General features: G+C 35.9%; 1 protein-coding gene across 1 annotated transcript; it reads right to left on the bottom strand.

Moving 5' to 3' along the window:
- Positions 1-6,980: 6,980 nt before the first annotated feature.
- Positions 6,981-16,522, bottom strand: arl6ip5a (ADP-ribosylation factor-like 6 interacting protein 5a). The gene is made up of 3 exons (XM_056459132.1): positions 16,131-16,522; positions 11,341-11,558; positions 6,981-7,786 (listed from the first exon to the last, which is right to left on the bottom strand). The coding sequence occupies exons 1-3, from the start codon at positions 16,307-16,309 to the stop codon at positions 7,611-7,613; spliced, it is 573 nt and encodes a 190-aa protein (XP_056315107.1). The 5' UTR covers positions 16,310-16,522; the 3' UTR covers positions 6,981-7,610.
- Positions 16,523-18,420: the final 1,898 nt, after the last annotated feature.

Genomic DNA, 18,420 nt, shown 5'->3' with positions numbered 1-18,420 from the left:
TTGCCAGATTGTTCTATATAAAGACAACGGCACGCCATAGAAGGATTTTATCCATAATAAAAGGAGTTTTTGTTCGAACCAAGATCTCGAATTGATATATTAGAAACTATTCTGTGCTTCTAAATGGCTGTATTTAAATTTCTGTCGTTTTTCGTCTGGTGCAAACAGCCACATTTCTTTTCGCGTAGCATGTTGTTAGGACACGGGGTTACAATGTAATCTGCTCACCTAATGTTTAGGTTTGTAATATTTATATTATTTGCTAATTAATAACCTCATGTGGAGCTCTGAATCTGCATCTCATTTTGGATTTTGCTACTGTCCCCCATCACATTTCGGTCAAAGGGGCATGCTTTGAGAGCCTTTCTGAATGAATGAATGAATGAAATTTGCTGTTTTTCAACAAGGCAACCCGGAGTACTGAAATATAATTGGCTAAAGTGGCAGTGGGCGGGTTAAATAACCAAAACAAACAGCGTTCTGGCACGGAAAATACTTTTCAGAAGCAGAATATCTGACTTCAGCATTGTTTTTCAGATAAACAAGAATGTTCACTTAGCATGTTTCTTAAATATCAGCAAACATATTGTGGTATTTTTATGCTTTAGAAGAGTCAAAAACTTACATACAGCATCTATAATCAGTTTTCACTATGCAGTCTAACTGGAAGTGCACCATAATAGAGAACATGAATGCAAGCAGGATTTTAGATTTTTTAGGATTTAAGAATTTTAGTTTGTGTAACATGTTTCAGTGAAGCAAATTTATTTCATTTAATTAAATCTAATTTATTTATCAAACTTATCAGGTTTTCAGTATTTTGAGGGATATTGAATGGTTTTTCTCAATGACATTTGATGTGTATATATATATATATATATATATATATATATATATATATATATATATAAAGATAACCAAGAAAGACTGCACGTATTTATTTAACTTTAATTTTAACTTCCATCAGTAAGCAAGTGTATAATAAAATACAAACAATCCATCTAGTTTTATGAATTTTGTTTTGTGAACACTTGTGCTGTCTGTCGGTGCTCTAGATTAGCTGGTTTCAGGTATTTTTGGTCATTCGCAATGGTATGAACCATTATAGGGGTGGTCAAATGTTGTTTAGTTATCCATTATTTCAATTATTATATTTATTTAAGATACAGGTCAGAGCAAACTATTTCTTAACTGTTTAAAGGGGGGGGGGGGGGGGGGGGGGGAATAGTTTGCTCGGATCTGTATCTTAAATAAACATAACAATCTTGTTCATACATTTTATTTTGATGTCCTTCAGGGGGATCAAGCGTGAATGAGGTCTCAAATTCAGGGTCTCAAATTCCCAGAATGCATTGCACTAAAATATGACACCTTTCTATTTTATAACGCAGCATCAGTCACATATGGAAAAAGGTGGCTCTCAACACAACATTGTCGTAACGGAATTTCCTACTGGGTAAGGGGTGTTTAATTTACTTATTTCTTTCCAAAACAGAGTCTCAGTCCATACATAGACCTGAATAACCACACAATTGCTCATGTAAAATGACTTTATTTGAGACTTTGTCCTTCAAAGCCTTTTACTTTTGACAATTGCACCGTTCAAACTTGCTACATCTTCTGCGCCGTCAAAAGCTCTCCTTTGTTCCACTACCCCCCTGAACTAAAGAGTCATTTCACGGTGGTGTAAAATTTAGCAACAATGGTCAACTTATGCACCTGAAGGTCATTAGAGATGAGGTCATGTTTAACCTTTACAGAGCGAGGAGGGAGACTTCACTTTCTTCCAGAGACACTCGTACATAAATCTTTTAAAATAATTATTCATTCAGAATTTAATATGTGCTGTGAACTTAGCCCGCGGGCTATATTAGATGTATTTGACATTTTTGTAATTATAACTATTAAAGCTAAATCTGTGCTCTTTAGGTGAATCATAAACTGCTAGTCAATTGTCAAAAACAAAATAGAAAAACCGGGGCTGGGGTGGGGGGGTTGTTGCCCCCGTGTCAACGGTCCCCCCTCTGGCCACCCTAAATTTGGACGCGTATTTTTTGTCTAAACGCCACGGAGAAGCGAGATCAGCCATCGGTGATCATTCGCGCGCTCTCGCTCTCTGTCCTTGACAGTGCCGCGCACTTCTGTTCCCCGCATTCATCAGAAGTTAACCCCCAAATTGACACAGGTAATAAAAAGATTCAACTTCAGTCATGTTCATGTCGTGAAACACTATCAAAATGTCCACTGTTGATTATACTCGACTGTTTCAATAGCGATTTCAAAACTTTTAATAGAGGAAGTCCTCGGCTATGCAGAGGTTGTTATTATTATTCAGAAATTGACTGTACATAGTTTTACGTTAGGAAATGCAGTCTTGAACTTACAAACAGTCGGCAAATGCCCGAGAACAGATTAACACTTTGATCCATTTCAGTTTTCAGTCACGCTCATGTAAAAGTAATATTCAACTCGTTTAGTTTTGCCTTCGTTCGTTTTTGATTTCAGTCGTGACATAAAGCACGAGTAATCAACGCATGATTTATTACAACACGTTTTTTAAACCATAAAAGTTTAACTAACTAATTTCTAATAACTACTTTTTTATCTTCCCCATGGTGACAGTCAGTGCATAATATTTTACTAGATATTTAGCAAGAGAGTTGTATACAAAGTCCCTTTAAGTATTCTATAGTCTTTGATTCATATTAAAGTGTAATTTAAAGACCTAACTAGGTTATGTTAACTAGGAAAGTTGGAATAATTAGTCAAGTTATTGTATATCTGGTTTGTTGTGTAGGCAATAAAAAATACACCATAAATATTTCTTAAAAGAGGCTAATAATGCTGATCTTACAATAGTTTTTTTTATAAAGGAAAAACTGCTTTTATTCAAGAAATAAACTATAAGAAATAAGACTTAACATGACTCCAGAAGAGTTATTTGTGTTTTATAGGAAATACTGTGAAAATCTCCTTGGTTTTATTTAGATCAATTGGGAAACATTATTTTAATTAATGGGAGGGCAAAAATGGACTTTAACTGTATCTGTTAAAGCTTACAGGTGTAAAAATGTGAAATGTTTTACCCTCCAATACAAAGTTACTTGTCAAATAAATGAACATGGAAGATTATTTCGAGTTTAAGTTATTTAATTAGCTTATTTACGAAGACAGGCCAGCACAGTGGCGCAGTGGGTAGCACAATTGCCTCACAGTAAGAAGGTCGCTGTTCGAGCCCCAGCTGGGTCAGTTGGCATTTCTGTGTGGAGTTCAATGTTCTCCCCATGTTGGCGTGGGTTTCCTCCGGGTGCTCCGGTTTTCCCCACAAGTCCAAAAACATGTGGTATAACCTAGGTGAATTGGGTAAGCTAAATTGTCCGTGGTGTATGAGTGTATTAGTATTTCCCAGTGATGGGTTGCAGCTGGAAGGGCGTCCGCTGTGTAAAACATATGCTGGATAAGTTGGTGGTCATTCCTCTGTGGTGACCCCAGATTAATAAAGGGACTAAGCCAAAAAGAAAATGAATGAATGAATGTTTATGAAGACTGCAGTGTGATTCATAAAAAAATGACTTTGAATAATTGTTTTAGTAGTTTGTGATGAATGTTAAATTGTGCCCCCTAAAAATACAAGTACCCCCTGCACGCCCATCCCCCCTTGTTACTCTGATCTAGAACCGCCGCTGGTAAGAAACTGAAAATTATATAAATATTACATTAATCCACAGTCTCAGCAAACAGTCCATGAGATCCTTTATGTGAGCCGAGTGTAAGATCCTCTCGCATTATGGCACCCTGATTTACAGCTATAATGGCAGAAACAATGCCCCCAGAATAGCTATCAAAACTTTTTATTTTCAGTTGATGAGCTAGTAAAAAAATTCCCAACTGATCAAAATCCATCTTGCATTAAAGGGCTGGTCCAGAGTGTATTTTTAAGGCTTAGTTGTTTTTATAAGATGCAAAGCAATGTGTGCTCATGCTTCATTTGTAGAAAATCACGTTATTTTTTTATATATCTTACTTTGATTATATACAGCTACTACGCTAACATGAAAACGACTGTCCTATTTCCTAGTACTACTGAAAGGCCCGCCTCAAGAGGCTCTGATTGGTCAGCTAACAAAATGTGCTGTGATTAGCGGATCAACTCCACGTCACACCCCTACAAGCATATGCTTTTGCACTGTGTAAACAGAGAAGCTGTTAGCAGCCTTAGCTGACTGAATTAGACAGAAAAATGAAGAGGACACAGGTGAACCTCACGCCTGCTCTCTAAAATAAAATCTGACAAGTGTCTTTCACATATATTCGGAATAAGCATGTGTAAGTATTATAAAATATTCTTATATCTTTTGCGAGTTTGTTATTTGAGAATGCAGGGAAAGCGGCCGCATAGCAAAGCACTGAAAGCAAATGCAGAGAGGCACTGCAGCACTGCTGAAGATAGTGGCTGTTTACAGTAGTTTGACAGATAAATATGAATTTGTAACTAAATTGTTAGCAGTGCCAAACAGCATTTCCTGTTGTTTACATCCTCGTTTACTTCCTCACTACAACATACAGTTAACTCTAGAAACTGTTCCTGTTGATCAATTGTAACCAATTAAAATACTTACAGGTTGTAGCTCACAATCCACAGCTTCGTCGGTTGGAGGAGTTTTTAGCCGAATCCAGCACTGAACTGAGAGAGATTCTGGAAGTTCTCCTTTGTCAAATACTAGCGCTATATATTTTTTATAATTCTCTGGAACATAATTTAAATTAAACTGTAAGCACTTCTCTCTTTGTGTCGTGTCCTTTGAAAGCCCAGATACAGAAACAGAACGAGCTCTGTGGAAATAGCAGCGTTTGGAGGGCATTTCAGCTTTCACTGCTGTAACATTACAGCGCCTCTGGTCACGCCCCTTCGCCGCGCACCTTAGTTTGTGCACATTAACCATAGTTGCCAAGTCCACAAATAATACACAATTACGTTTAAAGTTACGTTAAAATATACCTGGATGTTTGCTGCTTTATTTTACTTTATTTAATTTTTTTGCTCAATAAAAATTAATATGCTATTTTTTTTTTTTTGCATTTGGTCGATTTTGTTTTCCAATGCTTTGACTGACACTGTTTGTTCACAGCGAATAGCAATTTAGCGCAGTAGCATTAAAAAAATATCCTCTTTTACTACTTTTCCTTCTCCCTACTTTTTGATGTCCATGACAGCCATCTGTTCTGGATACAGGCTGGATCCAAGATTATGTGAACCTTAAAATAAGGAGACTGATATGAGTGTAGATGCCATTCAAATTACAGTGTTTTTCGGATGTTTTCCTGGCTCCAGTTGCCCTGATTGATGCAGTTTAAGAATCCTTTACAGAATTAAGATTTCAGAGTTATGGTTTGTGCTTTATGTGTTAGTAAGTGCAAAGAGTTGGGTGTTTTAATCTAGTTTTACCCAGGTTAGTTCTAAATTGAGGAGCATACAGATTAAAATAAGTCAGTGAATGTTACCAGCTACTTTTTGTTGAGTCAAACAACAGAGATAAAACAGTAACAAACCCTAAATGGCGTTGCAGATCATCCAGTAGCATTTTTCTTCAAACATCATGAGAAGAAATTATTTGTACAGTGCATTGTGATATGTGGGGACACAATCTGTAGTAAATCTATTTGCTCAGCAGTTGCAGTAAAAAAGAGTGAACAGTTAGAGAGCCCAGAATGGGTCTGTTTTTAAATGTAAACACATGAAAGTGAAGTTGCTGATTCAGCAGGTTGCTTCAGATGGAGGGAAAGCCACATGATTTACTGCAGGTGAGTTTGCACAGATGTGAGCTGCTCTGAAACACCCTGTGATCTACTGCAGAAAACTATTAATGGGACAGAATGACGACTGTTCAGATGTGCAGATAAGCTACCTTAAAAGTCATCATTTCTGTCAAGGTTTTACATTTTAAAGACTCAATGCTTTGATGTACGACTCCTCAATCTTCTGTGTAAGTTCAGTCGTTTTGTGGGTCTGTAATGAGAGACAGCTGTTGACAACGTGGACGTGGTCTGTGCTCAGTCATATTATTTGGGGAATTATCATGTATAGCCTACTCAGAAGATTTTGGTCATTCAGTAGCCTAATAAAAGCTGATTTATTTTACAAGACACGGGTTACATGTGGTCAACATGTTGAGGTCACGTGACCAACTTATACTTGTGCTGCGTCCCAATTCACAAACGTATAGGCCTACTACGCCTTAAAAGTAGGCTATGTACTTTTTTGTGAAGGAAAAATATATACTTTTGAGTGTGTAACAGAATCTGCAAGCTTTGGGACATAAGGACATTGGGACATAACTAATCGTTGTGTTGATTAGTTATGAGTCCACATATATGTGCAATTAATGTCCTACCTTATTGAAGAAGCAGAAATCTCCTCAGGTGTTTGATTAATTCTGCATTCAGACGTTAGTCCAAACACGTCTTTATATAAGTTCAGTATTGTTGTTGCAGATGAAATATAACACAGAAAACGGGATTTAAATATTTTCCAGTTGGCTAGATATTAATTAACAGTCATACAAACGTCTTTACCGAAGCCTCTCGACTTGATGGTTGGTCGCGCGCGTCCACCATGTTTGTAGTTTATTTACACTTTTCAACTGCGTGTGTAGTTCTAATCAAATTCACGTCCAACGAACAATGCATTGTGTGGAATATCAGCGGACGCTTCTACACTTCAAATTTGCCTGTAAATTGGCATATTCTTTTCAACATAGGCCTACTATGATTTAGGATATAATAGTTCTATTTCCAAATACTATTTAGGACGAATAGTATGCGAATTGGGACGCATTAGTGGTTTATCTGTGCAATGCCATGATTTCAAACACATTTGATTGTGGAATACAATAATTGTTACTGATTGCAAATAATGCATTGCTAAAATAACTTTAGTCATTCAGATTTCAGTAATCCATGTTTGATTAAAATGAAACAAATTATGTACCACAATGGGTCTTTATTAACACCTTTTCTTTTTGCATAGATGTAAGAACACAGGCTCTTCTTTGATCACACAGGCTGTGGATTATAGAATTTACCAAAAGGTAAGTGATGATCTTAGACTTGACTAACCTATGGTAAAATCATTGTAATACAATACTCTGATTGTTTACTTATTGCTGGAGCAGCATAATAAAATACATCAATGTTCATTAAGTCCACATAAACAAGAACAAACTGAAGACAATAATTCCAATACAAGGTGTTTCAGCTGCCATTAAAAACGGTCACTCTTGTACAATTCCAGTTATCATCACACTTTACAACATTTGGAGATGTTCAAACTCATAAACTTCTTGTCATTTTATAATTAGAATTTTTATAATAAGGGAAACCTTCTTATACATTAACACATTAAATATGAAACATGTTTCATTAAGGTTAGAAAAAATATGTCTCAAAGACCATTTTTTAATTTCATTTGACCTGAGATGTAAACAAACAACACGTTTTTCCCATAAAACATACTTTTGCCAAATAAGCATGTTGAAAGTAACGGAGCGAGCTTCACAAATTGCACCAGTTTCTTCATTGTTTGGTGAGAATCTCAGATGAGAAAAGAAGATTCACTCCTTGAGTTTGCTCTCCAGAAAGTCTTGAATTTTATTGAAGTTTTCTTCTTGTTGACCCAGTGCTTCAAGTATGATTCCCATGGGTGATTTCTTGAGTCCCGCACTCTCCATCCTATTCTCCAGTTTGTTTTTTATGTTCCTTAGGCGAAGAGATGCATGTGCAAAGATCACTGAAATGCAAAATCACAAAAGTTTCAAAAGTGATCGTTCACTCAAAACCTAAAATCCTGTCTGCATTTACTCACCCTTCACTTGTTCCAAACCTGTTTGATTTTCTTTCTTTTGTTGGACACAGAATAAGATATTTTGAAGAATGTTTGATACTAAAAACCATTGACTCGTAGTATTTTTTTTATAGATGTTAAGGGCTACCAGTTTCAAACATTCCTCAGATTGTCTTCTTTCATGTTTAACAGAAGAAATGGTTTGGAATCCCTTAAAGCACAGGTGTCAAATCCAGTTCCTGGAGGGCTGCAGCTCTGCACAGTTTAGTTCCAACCCTAATTAAACACCTGATCAAACTAATTGAGTCCTTCAGGCTTGTTTGAAACCTGCAGGTAAGCGTGAAGCAGGGTTGGAAGTAAACTGTGCTGAGCTGCGGCCCTCCAGGAACTGGCTTTGACACTTGTGCCTTAAAGGAACACTCCACTTTTGTTGGAAATAGGCTCTTAAATACTTGAGCTTTACCCTTTTTTAACCCATTCAGCCAATCTCCGGGTCTGGTGGAGGCACGTTTAACTTCGCTTAGCATAAATTAATAAATCAGATTAGACCATTAGCACCTCACAAAAAAATTCCAAAATGAGTTTTGATAGTTTTCCTATTTAAAGGGCACCTATGGTGAAAAATCTACTTTTCAAGCTGTTTGGACAGACATATGAGCATGTATGGTGTATAGACCATCATATTGGCGTGAAATAAACACACCCAGTCCTTTTTTTTTCAATTTAGCAACATAAAAACGGTGGACCAATTTGAGCGGTTTTCAGATCGACCGCAACTTTACGTAGAAGTGCGGTCCCCCCGCCCACCGAATTGATTGACAGCTGTGCGTATTAACATGTCCCGGTAGTCACGTGCATAATCACATCAACAAGACCAGACGTGCGCAAAGCAACCGGGAATAAAAGCTGTGTTCAGTTTGCTTGGATCATCAATCATCATCAAACGTGATCAAGAGTAAGTTTCACATGTTTAAAATGTTTTAAAACAGTGAACGCGTGTAATAAATTGCAGCGATTTAGCTTAGCTTTACTTCATCAGCACAGCCGCGTGTAAGAACAATTATAAAGGAAGACGCTTCAATCCCGGTTTGTGGACGTTAAATCAGGTTTATTTTGTACATTAACATAACAGATATCCATACAGCAGTGGATATTAACCTGTATCCTGTCACATTTGCGTGCAAAAAGAGTGCAAAGCTAAACGGGCCCTCTGTCTGTGTGTGTGTGTGGGTGTGCGTGCGTGCGTGCGTGCGTGCGTGTATCTGTGTGTGCGTGCGTGTATCTGTGTGTGCGTGCGTGTGCGCGCGTGAACTTTGTGTGACTCATCGATGCAAATGCACAACAAATACTCATTGATAAAGTTCTTACTTTAGTATTTCTCATAGACGCTATGTGAGATCTGCTTTCTTTAAGTCTGTCTGTTAGTTAAGGTATAATAAAAAAATCTGATGGGTGTTTTGAGCTGAAACTTTACAGACACATTCTGGAGACGCAAAACACTTATATTAAATCTGAAAAAAGGTGTAACCTAGGTGCCCTTTAAAGGTCAAGTCTTTTGTTGTTTCATTGTGTACTAACACTCACGTAAAATGAAAAGTATTTTCTAGGTCGATGTGGCTACCGAAGGAACTTTGTTGCTGTACTATGGCTGCAGCAGTCCCAATGATATTATGTAGCACCTGAAAGTAGTCCCCAGCTAGGTAACTGTGCTGCGTAATATCATTGTATGATTCAGAAATGGTAAAAACCCACTGTTTAACTCATGAAATAACTTATAACTGTTTGACTTGTAAAATGAGCATATTTCCAAAAAAAAGAGGTGTCAGGGTTTCTGCAAGTTTCTGAGTTAAATTTAAGACATTAAGACATTTTTAAGACCATTATAAATGAAACTTTATATTCATAAAGGGCTAAAGGCTAAGACATTTTTCACATGGCCTAGATGGAAAAGATTTTTATTTGCCCTATCAAAAAAAATGACCTAATACATTCAATAAAACAATATTACATTAACAATAAAAAAATTTTATATTTTAGATTTTATTTCTTAGCAAAATAGTTTAAATGTTGTGTAAAAACAAGCAAACTCTTCTTGTATCCATACACTTTTTTTCCAACATAAACTTTCCTTAAAATAAAAAAAAAAATGAACAAAATTTTGAAAAATTATAATGAACTAAATCTATGGACAACAATCTGTCTAGGTCGATGTCCTCAGCAGTAAATACATGGAGAACTTTTAAACAAATGTTATTGTAAGGAAAATAATATAAACCATTATGATAAATAGAGTTAAAATGACCTTTTTGATTAAAATTTTTTAAGTTTTATAGAGATGGATTGTTGGTGATTGTATGGCTTTTGGCCAGATTGAGCAGCAATACATAAACAAAGGAAAATTAAGACCTGTTAAAAAAAGATTTAAGACCTGCACCACAATATTTCAGTAAATTTAAGACTTTTTAAGGCCTAAAATTTGGATTTTGAGATATAAGACATTTTACGTTTTTTTAAGACCCTGGGGGTGTTTCTTTAATCAGGGTTCCTACGCTTTTTTCTTAAAAATAGTTGAATTTTAGACATATGGATTCAAGGCCTATTTCTGCCTCGGCTGCGTCAGATAAACAACACGTTGACGGACATGGAAGCAGATGTCACGTAACATTTGTGAGAACTTTCCCAATGATTATTTGAGGTATTTGTTGTGGAGTTAATTCAGGCTTTTCTGCTACAATGAGTGACACACAATGTCGTTACAAAGTTCACGCGCGCACACACACACAGACACACACACAGTGTGCAAGTTTAACCTTGCAATGTTTTTTCACAGCAAATGTGACAGGATACGCGTTAACATCCACTGCTGTATGGATATCCGTTATGTTAATGTACAAAATAAACCTGATTTAACGTCCACAAACCAGAATTGAAGTGTCTTCTTTTATAATTGTACTGACATGCAGCTGTGGTAATAAAGACGGTAAAATCACTGTAATTCATTACAAACATGCACTGATTTAAAAAGGTTTTAAACCTGTAATACTCATTCTTGATCACATTTGATAGTGACTGATGATCACAGAGAGCTAAACAGATCTTATAATCCCAGTTGCTTTGCGCACGTCCTGTCTTGTTGATATGATTATACCCTTTAATATAAAGACATGGTAAATCAATTTGGTGGGTGGGGAAACCGCACTCCTACGTCACGTTGCAGTGGGCGTCAAAGTGAAAGGAATTTAAATCCTGTTTCAACGTCAAGAAATTTACAAAAAGGAGACTTATTATCTTTATATTACACTATACATCCACACAGTTCTGTCCAAACAGCTTACAAAAGATGATTTTCATCATAGGTGCCCTTTAAAATAACAGAACTGCTGCAAGTTTTACTCAAGCCTTTACGTTTCATTGCTTTCCATCTAATAGATTTCCATCCCATTTTGTCATGCATCATTTTAGCTATCAGTAAATGTTTGATGGTTTCTTCAGAAACTTACACAGAAGTGGCAGCTTGATTCCTAGCAGGAATACCATGACTCCACCAAAGAGAGACATGAGGAAGTAGCTCACAACCATGACCAGGAAAACAAACAAGCTTGGGTTCTCCTTCTTGAACTTTTTAATGAAGGTCTTGTTCTCTCCTGCCCATACAGAGCCTATGAAGACAGATGCCACCACCACTGCTCCCGTAAACATGCTCACAGGATTTAAGAAGCTGTGGACAGAAAATAAACAACGACGGAATGTTATTGAGGCCACGGTTATAGTATGTATAATTGCATTAAATGTGCTCTTTTATTGTGCTTTGAAGGTTCTGTAAAGTGCTTTGAAATCTGCATTTTTATTCGATGTTTAACGTAATCTCAACTGAAAAAAATCAAGAGAGTGGTACATAGAGTAACTCCTCCCCTTTTAAAAAGCACCCAATAGCGTTTAGTTTTTAATCACAGCTCTGCCAGTGAGAGTGGTTGAGCTTAAGCGCATCAAATGAAAAGCAAACGAGAAGTCTCTTGAAGAGGGCGGGGCATGTCAGATACTAGAGCATTTGATTGGTCAAGAGTTGATGAGAAATTAAAGTATGAGGTGACATGAAAAAATCGTATGAAAAAATTGATAGATTTAGGCAGCAGTGACAAACTACAAGCTTTGGATGTTAATAACAGTTTTATATTTTTTAATACAAATTTTGTCACTGTTTTGGAGAAAACTAGCTTATGGACATCCATAAAACAGACTGAAAATAACATTGACATTTTTTATTTTAATTTCACAGGACCTTTAAAAGTGCACATTTAATTGAAAAGTTTATTAGTAAATAAGATGATATTTCTGGAAATGAATGTGCCTGATTTCAGTTAAATATCATCTCCAGCCCCTGCTCAATGGACCTCATAGAAGTCAAATATAATTACATATATGTACATAGTAATGTAAATAACTTTAAGAAAGTACATATAAAGCTGTTAAAAGTTCAACTTAAGTGTGTTGTACTTAAGTGTCCGAAAAACTGATTTTTATTTATGCTTCAAAGTCTGCTAAGAAATAAGCATTTAACTCATTAAATCTTTAATTGGTGATACCAAAAGCTTGCATCAACTTGTACTAGAAGTCACCGCCAGTAATAAAACCATCTCTGACAGTCACAGCTTAAAGGCTTAGTTCACCCAAAAATCTAAATTCTGTAATCATTTACTTCTACTTGTTTCAAACCTCTAGGAGTTTCTTTCTTCTGTTAAACACAAAGTAAGTTATTTTTAAGAATGCTTAAAACCTGTAACCATTGACTTCCAATTGTTTGTCCTAATCAGTGGTATAAAGTAACAACTTACAAATACTCAAATTACTGTAATGGAGTAGTTTTCTCAGAAAATTATAGTTTACCAAGTAGATTTAAAAATGTGTACTCTTACTTTCCCTCGAGTACATTTTTAGTGCAGTATTGGTACTTTTACTACACTACTTACTTTCAACCTGCGGTCACTACTTTATTTGTCTTGTCTATGGGGATTAGAAAAATCAGTCCTGTGATTCCTGTCCAATCAAATTGCACATAGAGAGCGTAAATGGCCACATAAAAAACTACCTCAAGACATGGGCGATTTATAATTGCAGCAAACTGTTTGGAAGCATTAAATGTGTCCAAGAAGATGTCCAAAATCTTTACACATATTGACCCAGAGACTGTTTAGATGCATGTCACTGATGAGAGGAAGACAGATGTTTACTGTATGATGACCAAAATGGCCTTAAACACCCAGCAGGCACAAGATGTCAACATGATGTCAGATAGATGTTGTACTCCAACTTTGTGGGGACATTGCATTTTGTTAAGAAATTAAAAATCAGTTTGACGTCAGAACTCAACATTAGGCCGACGTCAGTGTCCAACGCCCAACCTAAAATCAACCAAATATCAATGTCTAATAATGTTACAGCTTGATGTTGTGTGGACGTTAAAATTATGACGTCTATCAGATGTTGGATTTTGGTTGCCATACCTGATGAATAAATGTCAGTATTTGACGTCAATAAGATTTTGGTTTAAGATGTTGGCTCGACGTTGGATTTTGGTCACTTTCTAACAACCTAAAATCAACCAAATATCAATGTCATTTGACATCAAAATAATGTTGTCCTTAGACGCTGACTAGACACTGAATTTTGGTCACCTGACATCACAACCTTAATCTGACCCATAATTAATGTTTTATGATGTCGTGTGCCTGCTGGGAAATAACTAAATACATTACAGAATGTTACGTTTACACACATCCTCAAATTACATGTAAATGCATCAGCTTTTCACAGCATAATACTCACTACTCGTGTATTTTTGAAAGGTTTACTTTTTACTCATACTTTGAGTAATATTTACAACAAATACTTTTACTCTACTTGCACTACATTTTTAGGCATACTTAGGTACTTTTACTTAAGTATGATTTTCATTACTCTTTCCACCACTGGTTCTAATATGGAAATCAGGTTACAGCTTTCTTTTTCAAGGTTTTCAGCTTTGTTCAAAATAACTTCTATTTTGTCCAAGAGAAGAAAAAACTCATAAGGGTTTGTAACCACCTGAGAGTGAGCAAATATTGAGTACATTTTCGTTTTGGGGTGAACTAAACCTTTAAGAAAGTAAGCATGCGTCGATGATGACACCTAGTGGCTGTAAAGTGTAAATACCATAAAATATTGTTGATAAAAGGAAACATTGCATGTGTTAACATGAACATAATTAGTATAATAAACTTTATATAAAGTATATAATTATATAAACTTGACAACAAATAACAGAGGTTTTTAAAGGGAGTAAAAAAACAGGGTTAATACATGTTATTATGTGAACCACAAATAAATCATGTTATTGCTACACTAAATTTAACACTCTACTGCACGGTGTCATCATATGGCAACATGAGACTTATGTTCATTTCCCTGCCACTGTTTGAATTTTCAATTGAAGTTTGAATTTTTGCAACATTGGATTTTTTTTGTTGGAAAGAGAAGACCTTAGTGTAGCCAATGATGTGCCTTGGTTAAGTCACATGACGTGCAGTGTTTTTCTGTAGCACGATTTCTGACAGACTGGCGTTTAATGTGAGTATATAGTTGCTGAATGCAAACGTAAACGTCAACAAAGACAAAGGATCCAATTATGTCAGATCCACAAAAAAATCTGAAACATCACCTCCAGTAAGTTATGATGACATATTCACAACTCTAAAAAGTTTTTTATCAAATTAGTTTTTTGTAAATCGATCAAATGTATGTGTTGCCATAGTGGAACATGCAATACTGTAATGGGTTAGCTAGCTAGCAAGGTCAGCTGTGAACTTTTAAGTTGTAACAATAACAACATAAAATCCAGTAATATAATGTTGATTACTTGTATGTTAATGACATTTGCATCATGGATAAAATCTAGTTTTAATGGTAATACTACTTTTGAATAGATATGAATACAGGGAACAGTGCATTAGTGAGCACCACCATGTTCTATGGTAAGTGAAAGAGGAAAAGGACAGAACTGGCTCTTCCTGCAGATGAAAGTGAGGATGAGATGGGTTTTAGTGACCATGAGAATGATATAGATTGTACATTTGATAGAGACAGTTCAGGTAAGTTAGCTCAGAGGCAGATAAGACAGGTGTAGTATAGTACATAGTATAATATATAAAAATTGTTAGCTATTAGCTAAATTATTCTGATGCATCTGGATATACTAGAATTGTTATTTATTTGTTATAATATTTACTGGAGAAAATATTTATATTTACAGTATGTTGTATACATGATAATACAATATTAGGTTTGTTTTTAATAATATTCAGCAAAAAACAATGGATTAAATGAAAGCTGTTGGAATACGAGTTGTTGGAAAGGTGTTATTTATAAGTTAAAGCGTATAATACTGCAAACCCAATTAAATAATTTCAAACGAAAAAATAATAATTATAAGGAAAATTCTAAATTTGACAATTCTAAGTTAGATCCACTGTTGGACGTTGTTGCCATATTTTTTTTACAGCACTTCAAGATAAGCCATTTTAAGAAAATAAAAACAATCAAATATTTTTTTTATCATAATGCGTGCAGTAGAGGGTTAATTTACCCAAGTTTTTTTGTAGTAAAATGATATTTAAAAATGCACAAAAAATTATAACACTCATTTTTGTAAGAGCTGTATGATTGTGAAGCAACTATGACAAAATACTGTCGTGACCTTTGCTCATGTTAAGTGTCATGTGATTAAACCCTTAAATATTGTTCAGTCTTAGCAACTAGTTATAATATTAGAGGCAAACCATCCTCTCTTGGACATTAAACTGGCTTACAAATTCAAACACAGCTGCCCATATATCAACACGGCTATGTCTGTCAGGATCAACTAACTATATTTAGGTGGAAATCACATCATATTCTATATTGGACAGATGGGAAAACACTTCTTAAAGTTTATCGCTTAAGAACAGCTTAACATGAAATACCCATAAAATAATATACCATACAGTGGATATTGCAATATTGTGTACCATGGGATTTACAATGCAGAACTATTGGACATATGGTATACATCTCAGTTTAACAACAACAATACAGTAGAACTAAATGACATGTTAGTTTGTGTTCAAATACAGTATAGTAGCCTATATTTAAAGCTCAATGTTCTCGCGATACTTTCCGCAATCCGATATTTGTGTTAAAGTTCACATTGAATGTTACAAATACTTTAATATTGTTTTTATAGAGTTTCTGCATGCATGACGTTGTACAAAGGACTTACCCCACTACCAGGAATACAAGTATAGCTACCACCAGATAGTTGGTTTGATAGTACAGGAGGTTGCTGACCACTCTGTTGTTCCATTTCGCCAAATCTCGTGTATCTGGTTTGCCGAAGCGATCTGAGCCCGGATAGAAATCACCCCAGCCTCTCAAAGGGGCGATTTCCACTTTAGCCATTTATTCAGACTGTACGGATCCTGACAGCTGCTCTGAATGTAAGCAACAGCCTGTCACTTCCGTCCTCTCGCGATGCTCTTTGGCTTTAAATGGGCGGTTACTTCAGATGTAAACAAAAGATCGCGTTTGAATACTGAGGACTTAATCTAATCATACAGATAATGGTTCTTGTTATCACACAGTGTACGGTATACTGGCTGATTGAATTATAAAGTAAACTGGCGATGACTGAATACAACGTTTGCGCTATGGCAAGCTGTTTTAACATTCAATCTATAAAAGCGTACGCTACTAGTATATTTTAATGTTTCTATAGCTACTAGTTTATTTTAACTATTCAGTTTTACTTTATTCCAGATATGAGAAGTGCATGCTGTTTGGAGTTTAAACAGCATGCACTTCTCATATCTGGAGTAAAGTAAAACTGAATTTAAATGTGATGGTTGTACATTTCGGACTGGATGCTTGGCCATTTCATCTTATCCAATATCCATTGGGAGGGTGCTATCACAAACTCCTCTCACTTTAATTTTAATTTTGCCGAATCGCTGTGCTTATCACTGGGTGACAAGCTGTTATAATACGCTGAAAGCATTATGTAATCATTCATTCATTCATTTTCTTTTTGGCTTAGTCCCTCTATTAATCTGGGGTCGCCACAGCGGAATGAACCGCCAACCCATCCAGCATTTGTTTTACACAGCGGATGCCCTTCCAGCTGCAACCCATCACTGGGGAACATCCATACACACTCATTCCCACTCATACACTATGGACAATTTAGCCTTCCCAATTCACCTGTACCGCATGTCTTTGGACTGTGGGGGAAACCGGAGCACCCGGAGGAAATCCACGCGAACGCAGGGTGAACATGCAAACTCCACACAGAAACGCCAACTGGTCCAGCCGAGGCTCGAACCAGCGGCCTTCTTGCTGTGAGGCAACAGCACTACCTACTGCGTCGCCCGCATTATGTAATTAATACATATATTTAATCAATATAACTTATTTCTAAGACAACAACAAACTCATCATACTGCATCGGGTGTCATTCCCTCGATGTAAATGCTAGCACTCCTGTTTTTTTTTTCTGCAACCTCGCTGCGCATGCATCCTGAATCGATACAAACCGGTAATTCGTCTATAGCTCAAGAAAATATCAAACTTATTACTAGTAATTATTTATTAGATACTAACTCGTTCATTCGTTTTCCTTTGGCTTAGTCTCTATATTAGGGGTTACCACAGTGGAATAAACTGCTAACTATTCCAACATATGTTTTAGGGTTCCTTCACATCTGTGGTTCGGTTCATTTGGTCCATATCAAGGGCAACAAATGATACATTGTAGCAGTTTTCTGTCATTTTTGGGTCCTTTTTACACCACACTGATTGCTTTGGTCCGAATCAGTTGAAAAGATCCAAAATGCAGTCATGTGACAAAATCCACATCACTCATTCGCCTGATGTTATTGAACATATTTCTTAAACTGCTATTCAATTATTCAGAATTAACGTGTGTAAAAATGCCAATGGAACTCCAGTAAACAAACCGGCAGACACAAAATGTTGCATTTTACCTATTTTTAGACCACCATCTCCACACCAGATACATTCGATCCAGCCCTAGACGCCAGATCTTGTCAGGAAATGTCTGTTTCTCCAGGAAAATGGACAACAAGTCAGCAAAGTTTCTAATACCTAAAACTGTTAACCAGTGTTCAACTGAATTAACAGTCTCCTATCAATATAGGAGTTGACTGAGAAAACTAGAGAGGAGCCAGAAGCAGGAGGCGAGGAGTAATTATGATAAAGAAAGAGCAGAGTTTATTGAATAATCTTAGTTGTGTATAATGATTCAATGCTCAGATTTCATCTGTCCAGTATAAATCCAACAAGTGTTATTCTACCACAAGCAACAGCAATGGAAAATTACTGCTTCACAACATTGTCCAGAGACAATACAGACCTTGAAATGGAGACATTCTCTTATCTCTTACTCATGAAAATAAGTATCGCTTGAATCATCAGTCATAAGATTATAACAATATGGAAAAATGGAAATAATAATGAAGCAATAATTATATAAAAAAAATATTAAAAAAACAATA

Source organism: Danio aesculapii, chromosome 6 (genome assembly GCF_903798145.1).
Source record: "Danio aesculapii chromosome 6, fDanAes4.1, whole genome shotgun sequence".
Taxonomy (NCBI): Eukaryota; Metazoa; Chordata; class Actinopteri; order Cypriniformes; family Danionidae; genus Danio; species Danio aesculapii.
The sequence above is the reverse complement of the archived record's forward strand: the minus strand, read 5'-3'. Positions and strand labels throughout refer to the sequence as shown.

What these genes read in the sequence shown, in the direction of transcription:
- arl6ip5a (XM_056459132.1), bottom strand. Translation starts at nt 16,309, where the DNA reads ATGGCTAAAGTGGAAATCGCCCCTTTGAGAGGCTGGGGTGATTTCTAT. An exon ending in CTTGTATTCCTGGTAGTGGG is followed by an intron (nt 11,559 to 16,130) that starts GTAAGTCCTTTG and finishes TTCTGTCCACAG; the next exon opens with CTTCTTAAATCCTGTGAGCA. An exon ending in AATCAAGCTGCCACTTCTGT is followed by an intron (nt 7,787 to 11,340) that starts GTAAGTTTCTGA and finishes TTTGCATTTCAG; the next exon opens with TGATCTTTGCACATGCATCT.